At 49.9% G+C, this 12,687-nt stretch overlaps 1 protein-coding gene across 1 annotated transcript in view; it reads right to left on the bottom strand.

Moving 5' to 3' along the window:
- Nucleotides 1–12,687, bottom strand: part of FHAD1 (forkhead associated phosphopeptide binding domain 1) — a 144,928-nt gene that overhangs the window by 28,759 nt on the left and 103,482 nt on the right. Inside the window, exons 17-19 of the mRNA XM_036826732.1 lie at nt 12,054–12,161; nt 4,692–4,799; nt 172–345 (exon numbers count right to left, since the gene is read on the bottom strand). Of these exons, the coding sequence (XP_036682627.1) occupies nt 172–345; nt 4,692–4,799; nt 12,054–12,161 (390 nt within the window). The remainder of the gene's footprint in view (nt 1–171; nt 346–4,691; nt 4,800–12,053; nt 12,162–12,687) is intronic.

Raw genomic sequence — 12,687 nt, 5'->3', positions numbered from 1 at the left:
AGGGATGCTGCTACACATCCTATAAGGCACAGGACAGGAGAAAGAATTACCCCACCCGGAACATCAACAGTGCAGAGGCTGAGAACCCCTGGTCTAAACCACGCATCCTCATGGCATCGTGATCTTGCATTGAAGGGAAAATTCACCCGTCCCCAGAAGGCACTGACTTACCATTTTCGTCTTGGCAGTTTCCAGTTCAGCTAATGTTTCACTTAATTTCATGGTGAGGCTCTCTGCTTTTAGACTTTCAGCCGTCTTTGTTTTCTGAGTCTTTTCTACCATGGCCAGTGCATCATTTAATTTATTATTTAAAATGTCTTCTTTTTGCATTTTTAAATCTATTTCCTAGACAAACAGCAAACATCAAATTAACAGAAATTCAGGTATAAATATTTACCCTAGCCTCCCCCTCCCCTGTTTTCAGAGAGGAAGTGACCTCTGTTCTGGTATTGTTCTGTTGATCCTTTTAAAGTCCAAAGTCCATGCTTCCTCTGGAAGGTTCCAATGATTACAGAACTCTTTTTTTTATATGCAGCTGAGATCTGTCTACTTGAGATTTCTGGTCTCTGAGCTCAGTTCTGTCACCTGGAGCTCATTGAACAAGTTTTATTTCTCTTTTATGAGACAGCCCTTTAAATATTTGAGGAGGGCTGTCATGTCTCTCCCTAAATCTATTTTCCAGGATAAATGTGCCAAGTTCCTTCACCCCTTCGTCACAGGACCTGCCTTCAGGACACTCCTCCATCTTCCTCTGTGGCTTCGGCCCTGGGATGACCTCCCCTCGTCCCGTGGGGCCCCGGCAAGATTGGACTCTGGTCGCCGTGTCCTCAACACCTTCTCCCTCCTCCCGGGACCCATTCTTCCGATCTTTGTCAAAATTCTACTCTCCTCCTTGGGTCCATGCTCCAACACTGTGGAATGTGGGCTTCGTGACAGGCACTGTGCTGGGGCTGGACGGACTTTATTTATTTATTTGACTTCATTTTTTTAGAGCAGTTTTAGGTTCACAGTAAAACTGAGCAGAAAGTACAGAGCTTCCATGGAACTCCTGCCCCCATCACATGCACAGACCCCTCCACTGTCAACATCCCCACCAGACTGGTACATTTCTTACACTGATGAACCTGCCTCTACACATCATGATCACCCAAAGTCCATAGTTTACGTTAGGGTTCACTCTTGGTATTGCACATTCTGTGGGTTTGGACAAATGTACAATGACATGTGTCCACCATTATAGTATCATCCAGAATAGTTTTACTGCCCTAAAAACCCTACGTATTCCATCTGTTCACCACCACCCCCCTAACCAATCCCTGATCTTTTTACTGTCGCCATAGTTTTGCCTTTTCCAGAATGTCATATAGTCGGAATCATACTGCATGTAGCCTTTTCATGAACATTATTTAATCCAATCTAAAATATATTCTTGAGGTGCAGTGCTGGGCATTCCCAGACTCTGTTGGGGGCAGTGAAAACTGGTATGACCTTTCTGGAGGGTCATTTGGGAACGTGTATCATGAGCCTGAAAATGCTCATATCCTGTGACCCAGTGATTCCACTTTTGGAGATGTATCTTAAGGATATAACTACACACGCACACAAAGCCCGGTGCAAAGGGCTGTTCAGCTAAGCATTTTTTACTTCAGTGAAAGTGAGATACAGCCCAGTGCCCGAGGGTAAACGAATCGGGGTTCACCCAACACAGTGCAAACCCAGGTCATCCTTTACTGGCAGGTTGTAGAAGAAAGTTCAATGACATGTGGACATACTTGTAATATATTAAGTCAATACACAGCGTGCACAGTATACCAGTGTAAATCACTTTGTAACAAATCGATATTTGTCGATCAACATATAGCTGGTCCGGAAGGAATCACATCAAAATGTCACTAGTGGTAACTCTGCTCAGTGGAATCATGAGTGATTTTCCATATTTTTCAGAATTTCTAGAGCAAACAGGTGCTCCTCTTACACTTGGGAAAGGAAACTGATTTTTTTTTTTTTCCGGAAACAAAACAAAACATGATTCTCATCATGTGATGCCTGCGACCCTCATCTGGGAGAAGCTTCATTCTCTCGGTACCGTCACTGAACTCTCTCTGTTCTTATCTGGGATCTTGACGTGGTCGTTACTGTTGAGAAATCCCATTGCAGACGGTGTGCAGACCTGCCTGAAGGAGGCGCTCCCTGGGGTCAGTGGCAGGCACACCACAGAGCAGCGACGCTCCAGCTGTCCCAGGGAATCCGCAACAAACTGAGACGGCTTCGTTGATGGGCCAGAACACGCTGCCTGGCATCTTTGCTCCTTGCCAGCTACTCAGCAGCTTACTCAAGATCAGTGTTCCGGCGGGTCTGAATTAGTTTTTCTTCTCCCCTCTCTCCTCTTTTTCTCACATAAATCCTGTTTTCACCGGTGTAGATGAAATCAGTCTTTCGAATGCTCTTCCCTGTGTACAACTAAAACAGCATGCGAATAAGCAACTCTATGTCTGAGTGGGTCTTTGACCTTGTACTTCCTTGGTCTTTCCTGGTAAATGGGGAGTCCCCGGGGGCAGAGTCCCGTTTCTCCTCGTCTGGTGTGATGCCACCAGCCTGCCTTGAAGGTTGTTGCGAGACCGTGCCCTCTGGTGTCACCGTTGTTTTCTCTAAGGGGGTCGTTGACACGCTGTTGGTTGCATTATAGAGTCTCCTCTGTGATGACCCTGAGGATACGTGCTCTCTGGGTCCAGCACCCAGAATGGTCTCATTTCCAGGAGCACTTGGTCCAGTTTTGCTTGTGAACTACACAACCTTTCACTGTAACTGCTGGAATAAAAACTGTGACCCATTCATTGATTTCATAACACACACTTTTTTTTTTTTTGCGTTAGTCTCATTCCTAATCCATTTTCTGCCCTGAATAATCTACTTTAAAATTCTAATTTCTCCTTTTCTCCTACCCCTAATTGAAGTACTGTGTGGAAGAGCCATGGTGAATCACTGGGGAAACAAGGCTGTGTGTAGAGATGGCCCCTCTTGGGCTCTCTCTCGGCCTGCAGCGTCCGCCTGCCCACGGGGAGTCCTGCACAGGTGCATCAGCCCAGAGCTGACAAGTCTTGCATCACTTCACCCAGCTCTGCTCTGCTTCCTCTGGAGACGCTCCAATTGGTCAAGGCCCCTCTTAAAGTGGTGCCCGGGACTGATATGTAATCCAGATGTGCTTTACTGGCACTAGTCTTCCTGGAGTAGCCTTGTTCCAAGAGCACCAGCTCCACTTGGGCTGCTTGTTAAAAATGCAGATTCCTGAGTCCACCCTACAGACAGTGGATCAGAATCTCTGGGGGCGAAGCCCCGGGATCGGGCATTTAAAACAAACCCCCCAGGGGACTTCCCTGGTGGTCTGGTGGTTAAGACTCCACGCTTCCACTGCAAGGAGCATGGGTTTGATCCCTGGTTGGGGAACTAAGATCTCGCATGCTGCGCGGTGCAGCCAAATAAAGAAAAAGAAAAAAGAAGAAGATGAAGAAAATAACCCCCAAGTGATTCTACTTATGCCAATGTTTGGGAACCTTTCTTTGAAGAAAATGATCTAAGATCGATGTGAATGGACTTAAAGATCTGTTTAGTCCCATCTGGTCTACTTATTTATTTATTTGGCTGCATCGGATCTTTGTTGCGGCACGCGGGATCTTTCCTTGCAGTGAGAGGGCTCTTCGTGATGGCGTGCGAGTTCCTCTCTAGTTGTGGCGCGTGGGCTCTAGCGCGTGCGGGCCTAGTTGCCCTGCGGCATGTGGGATCTTAGTTCCCCGACCAGGGATCGAACCCGCGTTCCCTGCATTGGAAGGCAGATCCTTAACCACTGGACCACCGGGGAAGTCCCAGCCCCATCTGGTCTTGAAAATCCTTTGAAATTATATTTACCTGTATTTAAATTTAACCCACTATTGTCAGGTTGTGTGTTTATCATGTGACTTGACTTCTGAGATATCGGCTTGCGTGTGTGTGTGTGTGTGTGTGTGTGTGTGTGTGTGTGTGTATGTGTGTCTTGTACTGTTGGGACCCAGGAGGAGTGGATTCAGTCCTCCAGCTTGGAGGTGCCTAAGACAGGGTCCTGTGCAACAACTTCTGCTTCTACTGCATCTCCTACTCCCAGTAATAATCATAAACGTGGTTTGATTATGAAGGTGATGATAGCGATGATGACAGATTCTGGTGGAGAAATAGCACCAAGGCGATCAGACATTCAGGCATCTATATCCTGCCGCCCCCTCTGTGACCCCGGGCAGCTGAGCCCACACCAAGCTCAAGGATAGAGAGAGGAGGGGTGATGATGAGAAGTCCTGGAGTCAGGTAGTCCTGGGTTCAGATTCTGCCCCTCCACTTCCTGGCTGTGAGATAATTAATAATAATAATAATAATAATAATAACAACAACAACAACAATAAAACAGGCAGCATTCACTGAGTGCCAGGTGCTTGTCTCTGTGTATGTTAGCAATCAAGCCTCACAACTCCATGAGGTTGATCTATTGGATCATCTGTATTTCATAAACGGGGACACCAAGGCACAGAGGTGGCAACTCCTGCCTAATGTCCCACAGCCAGGGGGTGGCAGAGGTACGATCTGAGCCCAGAACGCCCGCCCGCCCCCAGAGCCTGGTGCTCAGCCATGCCGGCTCCTCCGTGTCTTTTCCTCTTTGAGACTCATACCTCCTTCTGCTTGGTTATGCGGTTCTCCAGATCTTGCACCTTTTTCTTTTCCTTCTCTATGGCCTCCTTCGCTTTGTGTTTCTCGTAGGCGATGCTGCTCTCTGAAATCTGGAAGTCAACAACAAGCGGCTTGAGGGTGTGTGCACGAGAAAGGAAGGGAAGTGACACGGCAAGGGGAAGCCAGGATTAGTCATTGTTGACACCAGTGAGTCAGGGTTTGGGAGCGAGAGCTCAAGGGACAGGATGCTCGCTGGAGAGAGAGGTGAGAAGGGTGGCGTGCCCAGCACGGTGAGAACCCGCAAGTCACGTCTTGGTTAGTTGTGTTCTTAAAAGAGAGAGTTATTCATCTTTCAGGATTTCTGGGCTGGTGTTCAGGAAGTGACAGGCTGGTGAGTGTTCAGGTCAAGGCATTTGGCGCTGAGCCGCGAACTAAACTACTAAACGGACAGGTGATGGCACCAGTGTGGTCCCTTGTTGGGAAGTACCTGGCTTCTTGGGAGGTGGGGCAGGAGAGGCAAAGCGCAGGGATGGGGGGCGGGAGGGGCTGGGGGGAGACACCTCCTGTGCCAGCAGGCCTGACTGACGCCTGTGGCTTCAAAGGACACTGGCGGTCTCTCTCCAGCCTACAAAGGCTTGGGTGCAGAAATTGAGGCCCAGGACAGTTTGGGACTGAGAACATATACCCGACAGACACGGTGATGGGGAGGGGATTGGAGCCCAGCCTCACCTACACAAGCCCCAGGAGGGAAACAGCCAGAGTAGGGTCGAGAAACTCTATTTGCAGTTGTTGAAACTCTTGTAGTTATGCCTCCCGTACAAATATAGAGTTCACAAGAATAACATTTTAATGAAATAAATAATTTATATATGCATAAACAAAAGACTGGAAAGCTATGTACCAAAATATAAATAATGGCTATTTGGGGGGAATTGAGATTATGGTAATTTATATTTTCTTCTTTTCACTGGTGTGTATCTTCTAAATTTTCTTTAGTGAACGTGCATTATTGGGTAAAAAGAAAAACTACTGACATTGCTATACTTTGCGGGTGGGTGGCCCTGGAGAAAAGACGATCTTCCCGACAGCCTTGCTGTTCTAGCATTGCGTCCTGGGCCTCCATCCCCACTGCCCTGCTCTGCACACGGGCCTCCCCGCCCCACCTGGGCTCTGACTCTCCTCCCTGCATGGGCTTGGCATTTTCCCACTGCCAAGTCTGCCTAAGACTGTCCAGACCCCACCCTGCCAGTCTGCGTCCTGCCTGACGTAAGATGCCACATGCCCCGTGGGAGGGCGCCCTCCCTTCTCTTATTCTGCGCCGCTTGGCAAATTACAAATGAAAATGATGATGATGATGATACTGCCCACTCTCTAAATTCTGCAACACGAGCGCCTGCGCCGTGCGCTGAACGCGAGCCCCCAGGTGGCGTCTGCCCCCCATTTTGCAGGTAAGGACACGGAGGCTGTAAGTGAGGCGGTGAGAGGATGAGTAATGCGCCAAGGTCACGCCGTCAGGAAGTGGTGGTGCCAGATCAGATGCCAGTGCCGTGCCCTAGCCATCCTGCTGGACCTTGCCTGAGCTGTGCTCCTGATTCAAACCCCACCCTACCTGGAGGCAGGAGACATGCTTGCGTACTCACACGTAGACTGGCACAGAGTCTGCCACCCTGCTCAGCAGGAGCCCACACTCTAAAACCCCACCCCTGGCCCACCTGTATAAGGGATGATCTGGGGACAGCTGTGACCACAGTTTGGGTTCTACCCCTTAACAAGGCTCGCTCTGTGTCGGAGCTCCCTCGCCCTGTGTGGACTCTGACCTCACTTCCCTTTAGGCGCTGGCACGGTCTCACTCCCAAGGTCTTTGCTTGACTGCCCAGCCCCCATATCCCTCCATGCACTCCATCCTCCCCACCCAACCGGGACTCTGATCTCACCTGGGGAGGTGCTTCACAATGAATGCACGGACTCCTCGAAACAAACCTCTGTCACTACACCCACATTAGAGATGAGGGCACAGAGAGGGCAAGGGGCTTGCCCAGAGTCACACAGCATGTTAGGGCAGAGCTGGAATTGGGACCAGAATCGACACTTTTAGCCCACCCAGCTCTGCTGCCATGCCTCGCTTTGCCTACTCTGTGTCTCCCTCCGGCTTTCTTCCTCTGACCCCTCATTTGGCTTCCATCTTGTTCCGGCTTGATTTCACTCTTCCCGTCCTGCCTCTGTCCCTCTGGCTAACTCAGGTCCCCCTCCTTTGCACTTGGGACCCCTGACCTAGTGGCATTCTCTTCCCACAGATGTTCCCGTGGTGTTCCCTCTGCCCTCCAGTTCTTACTCAAGGTCACCTCCTTGGAGAGGCCCTCCCCGCTGGAGGGCCCACGGGCTCTCTAACCCACCCTGGTTTTGTCTACCCCACAGCCTGTGGCTCTGGAGTCACCTGTGTTTGTTTACATGGTTGTCCTCCGCCCTAGAGTGGGGGGCATGGCCGTGGTCCGTCTAATGCTCTGCAGTATCCCTGACACCCAATAAGGTCTGGCACGTGGTAGGTACTCAGTAAATATTTGCAGATGGATGAATAAAACTGAATTAAACAATTCATTGAGTCACCAGCTTTGTTTCTGGAAGTTCCATGAGGACCGGCACATGTCTGTGTGTGCCCCCTCTGTCCCTAGAGTCCGGCTCCTGGAGATGCCATCACAGGTCACTGAGGGCACGGCCACCTGGCCTCCTGGCTCCGGAGAGCCCTTCTTTGACTTTCAGGGCATTACTCGGGCGTTCATCCCTCCTCTAAGCCTTGGGGCCTGCCTTTCATGGCGGCTCCGGGCAGGTGAGGCTGGTAAGCCCAGTCCCCAGGCTGGTGGCAGTGGATGTCACTGGCTCGGCCTGGGCCTGGCACTTGGACACCCTTTCCCCCTCCCACATCCCCCTGCCCTTGAGGGTGTACTTCTCATCTGTTCCAGAAGGCACTGACCGCTGGCGCTTATTTGATGTGACCACCGTGTGAGCTGGGTGTGTACCGTCTACTCCATCTTACTCTGCAATGTTTGGGTCTCTGTCTGTCCATCGGCCCAGGGAGGGTCTACATTGGAGTCTATGAAACTAGGAGGCTGGACCCAAGAGGGTGTTTTCCTACTGTGCCCACGCTGGGTGCATCATAAATACCTTTCGACGACGAGGAGGAGGATGCTGGCTGATGGACTGACCCAGACTCCAACCCAGGGGGTCTCCCCTGGAGTGCATCTCCCTTCCCTAGGTAGTTGGCCAGCGGTGCTTTTGGAGACGGCCCTCCGTGTGCGAGTGCAGTTCTAAGTACCTAATATACACTAACTCATTTAATCCCGCGAGGCAGGGACTGTATCCCTCCCCATGTTACAGATGAGGAAACTGACGCACAGGAGGTTAGGTGATCTGCCCTAGGGTCACACAGCTGGTGAGTCCCATGATGTGATGTCGGCCACTCTGAAGGGAGGCACTGCTCCCCACCTGCCCGCTTTACCACCTGCTCTACATCAGGGCACCGAAACACAGCCTCACATCTGGTTCTGGAGCTCCTTCCAAAGGGCTTTTGGCTGCCACCGCCCAATTTCTCTCTCTCTGCTCCTCATACCTCCTTCTGCTGGGCTAAGTGGTTCTCCAGATCTCGCACTTTTCTCTTTTCTGTCTCTAAGGCTTCCTTTGCTTTTCTTTTCTCATGGGCAATGCTGCTCTCCAAAATCTGAAAATCAATGACCAGCCTTTTTGGTTGCCTGCACATTTAGGGGGAAAATTGCTAATAATGATGATACTAATTATAATGACAGTAGCTCAAACGTTGGGGGTTGGTCTTCCGTGCCAGGGCCCAAGGCCAGCGCTTCTCACCCACGTCACTCTCACGGCAACCTCATCAGAGAAGTTAGTGTCTGCATTTAACAGATGAAGAAACTAAAGAATGGAAAGTTGGTGAGGGTGCGGGGACCATGAAGTTTGTTAGTGGTGAGGCCAGGATTGAACCCCTCACGTTGCCTGTGGGTGGAGGCCCTGGCAGGGAGCAAGCGAGCAGAGGAGACCAAGCCTGTCTTATTTCAGAGTCTGAGCTCTTATCACTGTGCCAGGCAGCCTCTGTGATAAGAAGAAGAAGAATCTCATTAATAATGGAATTTCCCATTGTTGAAATAAATCTCTGAAAGACAATCAGGTTTCTGGAGGAGGGCAGTGTATTGAATTAATGAGCCATACGTAACAGTCTCTAGGAGGGGTGGGGGCAAAGCTCACAGGGGAAGCTCTGAGAGGATGCGAGGGCCGTGATTGGTATTTAGTGCCCGCAGTCAGGGAATTTCATCTGGGAAGCAGCTTGCTGATAAGCCGTTCAGTTAAATGGTTTATGCAAATTGCAGAAGGCTAGAAGTTGCCGGTAAGGCCCCTGTTTCTAGTCACTGCAAGAAAGAAGGGGCACCTCATATTCATCATCATTATGTTAAAAAAAAAAAAAAAAAAGAAAGAAAGGGCACCTCAACTCTCAAACGGGTTGTGTTTTAAACACCAGCTTGGCAGATGTCTGGAATTTGGAACACGATTTCCATCATAGCTGGTGGTTAGGGTCCGAGATTAGCCTGCAAAAATATCTAATCCATAATATGGAGGAAATACTACACATTTTTATATATTTTGCAGTGAAAAGCAGTTTAAAAAACGCCAGCACTCAGCTGTTCCAATACCAGCCCTCAACGAAACAGAAGAGCAGTAACATTACGGGAGCCTGGCGTCTCCCATGAGACGTGAGGCAGCCGAACGTCTGAGGAGGGTTTCAGGTTAAGACATTTTCCTGATCCGCTGTGCCTGATCTCACGTCTACACGCAGGACTTTGCTCCCGGCAGCTCCTCTGCAGCCGAGATGGGCGCTACGCACTACAGGGAAGGCTGTCCTCGTATGACTCACGCCCAGGTCCCGGCCCCCTCGGCCACTTTGCTCCCACGCTCCTGGGCAGGTCATGGGAATTAACCTTTAACGTTACCTCCGAACCCGCATTATGACCTAGTGATTCTGTCGTCCTTAAATATTCATCTGACAGGGGCTTCCCTGGTGGCGCAGTGGTTAAGAATCCGCCTGCCAATGCAGGGGACACGGGTTCGAGCCCTGGTCTGGGAAGATCCCACATGCCGCGGAGCAACTAAGCTCATGCGCCGCAACTACTGAGTCTGCGCTCTAGAGCCTGCGAGCCACAACTACTGAGCCCGTGTACTGCAACTACTGAAGCCCACGTGCCTAGAGCCCGTGCTCCGCAACAAGAGAAGCCACCGCAATGAGAAGCCCGTGCACCGCAACAAAGAGTAGCCCCCGCTCGCCGCAACTAGAGAGAAAAGCCCGTGTGCAACAACGAAGACCCAATGCAGCCAAAAATAAAAAAAAAAAAAGAAAAAGAAAAAGATTCATCTGACAGTGTGGAGGAAGGTCTAATAGAAAGAAAAATCAAATGACTGTTTGAAGTTGATCAAAGTCTGTGTCTGGGATTTTAATCTCAGGTTCCCTGACAAGAAGCCACGGAGAGGTCCTGCCGGGAGAAGTGGGCTGGCGCTGTCCTGGGCCTGGGTGACCCGGCCACAGCTCCTGCCTGCCACGGGGCTGTCCACCACCAGGCTTTCCTTAAATCTCCCTCCTGAAGTGCCCCGTGACCTCGAGATCTCTAAAATCGAGGGGCTTCCCCATCTTTGTTGGCCGCTGTGAACCCTTGTGGCACCCTCCTCCTCCTCGCCACCCCTGGAGAAATAACTCAGGACCAGGTACTGACACTGTTTACACAGGCCTGTAGAGCACAGCTGCGCCGGAGACCTGAGCGAGACCCAACGCATAAACACTTTCCCTCTCTGGATTGGATCAAATGGCATGGGATCTGCCCACCAGGTTCCTTATTTCTCGCTCACTGGTGGGTGGGCCAGGGTTTCACTCTGAGGAGTAGGGATGCAGTGGGGGATTGGTAGGAGGCAAGTGCCTAAACAGAAGTGGAAGTACAGTGATTGATAGTACTAATAGCTACCATTCTTTGAGTGATGATTCTGGGTCAAACACTTTAGTGTACATTATCTCTAATCTTCACAGCCATCCTTTAAAGAAAGTAGGTATTGAGCCAGTAAGTAGCCCAGCCAGGCTGCAAAGCCTGCACTCTTCACTCCTCTGCGCTGCCCCAGGACTGAAGCGCTAATGAAAACATTTTGTAAAAAAGACTCAGGGATCTGAGAGTGACCACGAGGTGAGTATGAGTGAACACTGTAATAGGGCTTTTCCAAAAGCCATTTTGGACACATCAATAGAAGTACAACATCTTCAACGAGGGAGAGAAGAGTCCTGCTCTAGGCCACTAAATGCTGGAGAATTGTGTCCAGTTTTGGCTACAAAGACTTTAGGAAGAAAACAGATGATGGGTTGCAAACTCAGATGCCTATAGGGGCTCGACAGTTACCCAAAGTGAAGTGGGTTGTGTGTAATGCAATAGGGAATGGCGAGGACTGTGGCAAACTTCTGCTACTTGGTTCCACTCCGGTCCGTTTTTGCCAAGTGGAAAGGAGGGCCAGATTTCCCAACTTTTCAAGAGAGGATGGAAATCTGGATTTTTCAGTATATTTTATGAATTCAAGATAAAACACTCGAGGACCAAACATAACATGTCTGCAGGCCCTTTTCAGCCAGTGAGCTGCCTATCTGTGACTTCTGGAGCACAGAGCAGCTCAGAGGAGCAGAACAAGGCCATGCTCCAGGACTGTGAATGGCATTTGGGTCTGGAGAGGAGCAGGTGCCTCTATTTTCAAGCATCTATAAAAGGTTATTCTGTGGAAGAGAAAGTATTCAATAGACGGGTCTTGCAGGAGCCCGGGGGGCGGGTGGAGGACTGAAACCCTTCTGGGAGAAAGTCTGAGTCAGTTCAACCTAAAGGAAGAATGTTCTGCCAGCCCAAGGCATCAACACTGGGATGGGCTGCCCTGGGCTGCAGAAAATTCCTTGGTGGTGGAGCTGAAGGCTGGATGATTTTAGGATGTTGTTGGAGGATACACGCAGCCCTGAAGTCCCACGATTCTGTAATTACTCCATTTTTGTGATCTGGGATACAATCTCTGCACAGAAAATGCTCATGTCACCAATCCCAACTTGTCCCCTATCTAAGGCTGTATTTTACACTGTTTACAATTTTTCCAACTAATTGTGAAGGCTACAGCTGTAGGGTTCTCTCCTAGAGTCCCCCTTGCTTCTTCCCAGACTAGCTGAGCCCTCCCAAGGACAAATCACTCTAGGAAACTCCGCCACGCGCTTCTCCCCATCGTCTATGGTTCTAAACTTCTTCCATTTGGCCCTCAAGCCGGATTTGGGCTGGAGCCAACTATCTCCCCGAGCTGCGTACCTCCTTCTGGCGGGTTAAGCGATTCTCCAGCTCTTGGACTTTGCTCTGTTCTTCTTCTAATGCTTCCTTCGCTCTGCTTTTCTCCCGAGAAATGGTTTCCTCCAAAGCCTGAAAGTCATGACCGTTGTTTAATAGACATGGTTACCATAGTAGGAATCTGGACTCTGTGCCAGACACTGCACGGATTAACTCTTTCACTTCTCACAACAACCCCACAGAAAACTGTGGGCAGTATACCTAGGGGCTAAGAGTACGGGGTCTGGAGTCGGCAGGCCCAAATTAGAGCCTCCTGTTGATCCTTCCTAGATATATAGTCTTGGGCAAGTGAGAAGCTTTAGAAGCCTCAGTTTCCCTATCTATACAATGGGGACAGTAATAGTGCTTCCTGCATTGGGTTGATGTGAGGAGGAGATGAGATGATGAACATGAAATACTTGTCACATGATAACTATTCACGAGTAAAGATCAATCATTTCTTCTGTCATTTCGACTTTGCAAAGGAGGAAACAGGCTTAGAGAGATTAAGGAATCTGTTCAGTTTACTAGTAAATCACATCAACAGGAGTTTGAACCCTGGTCCCTTTGACCCTAGAGCCAGGAGTTGGCAAGCTATGGCATCTGGGCCAAATCTGGC

This window comes from Balaenoptera musculus, chromosome 1 (assembly GCF_009873245.2).
Source record: "Balaenoptera musculus isolate JJ_BM4_2016_0621 chromosome 1, mBalMus1.pri.v3, whole genome shotgun sequence".
Classification (NCBI taxonomy): domain Eukaryota; kingdom Metazoa; phylum Chordata; class Mammalia; order Artiodactyla; family Balaenopteridae; genus Balaenoptera; species Balaenoptera musculus.
Note: the sequence above shows the minus strand (reverse complement) of the source record. Positions and strands in the feature narration are given on the sequence as shown.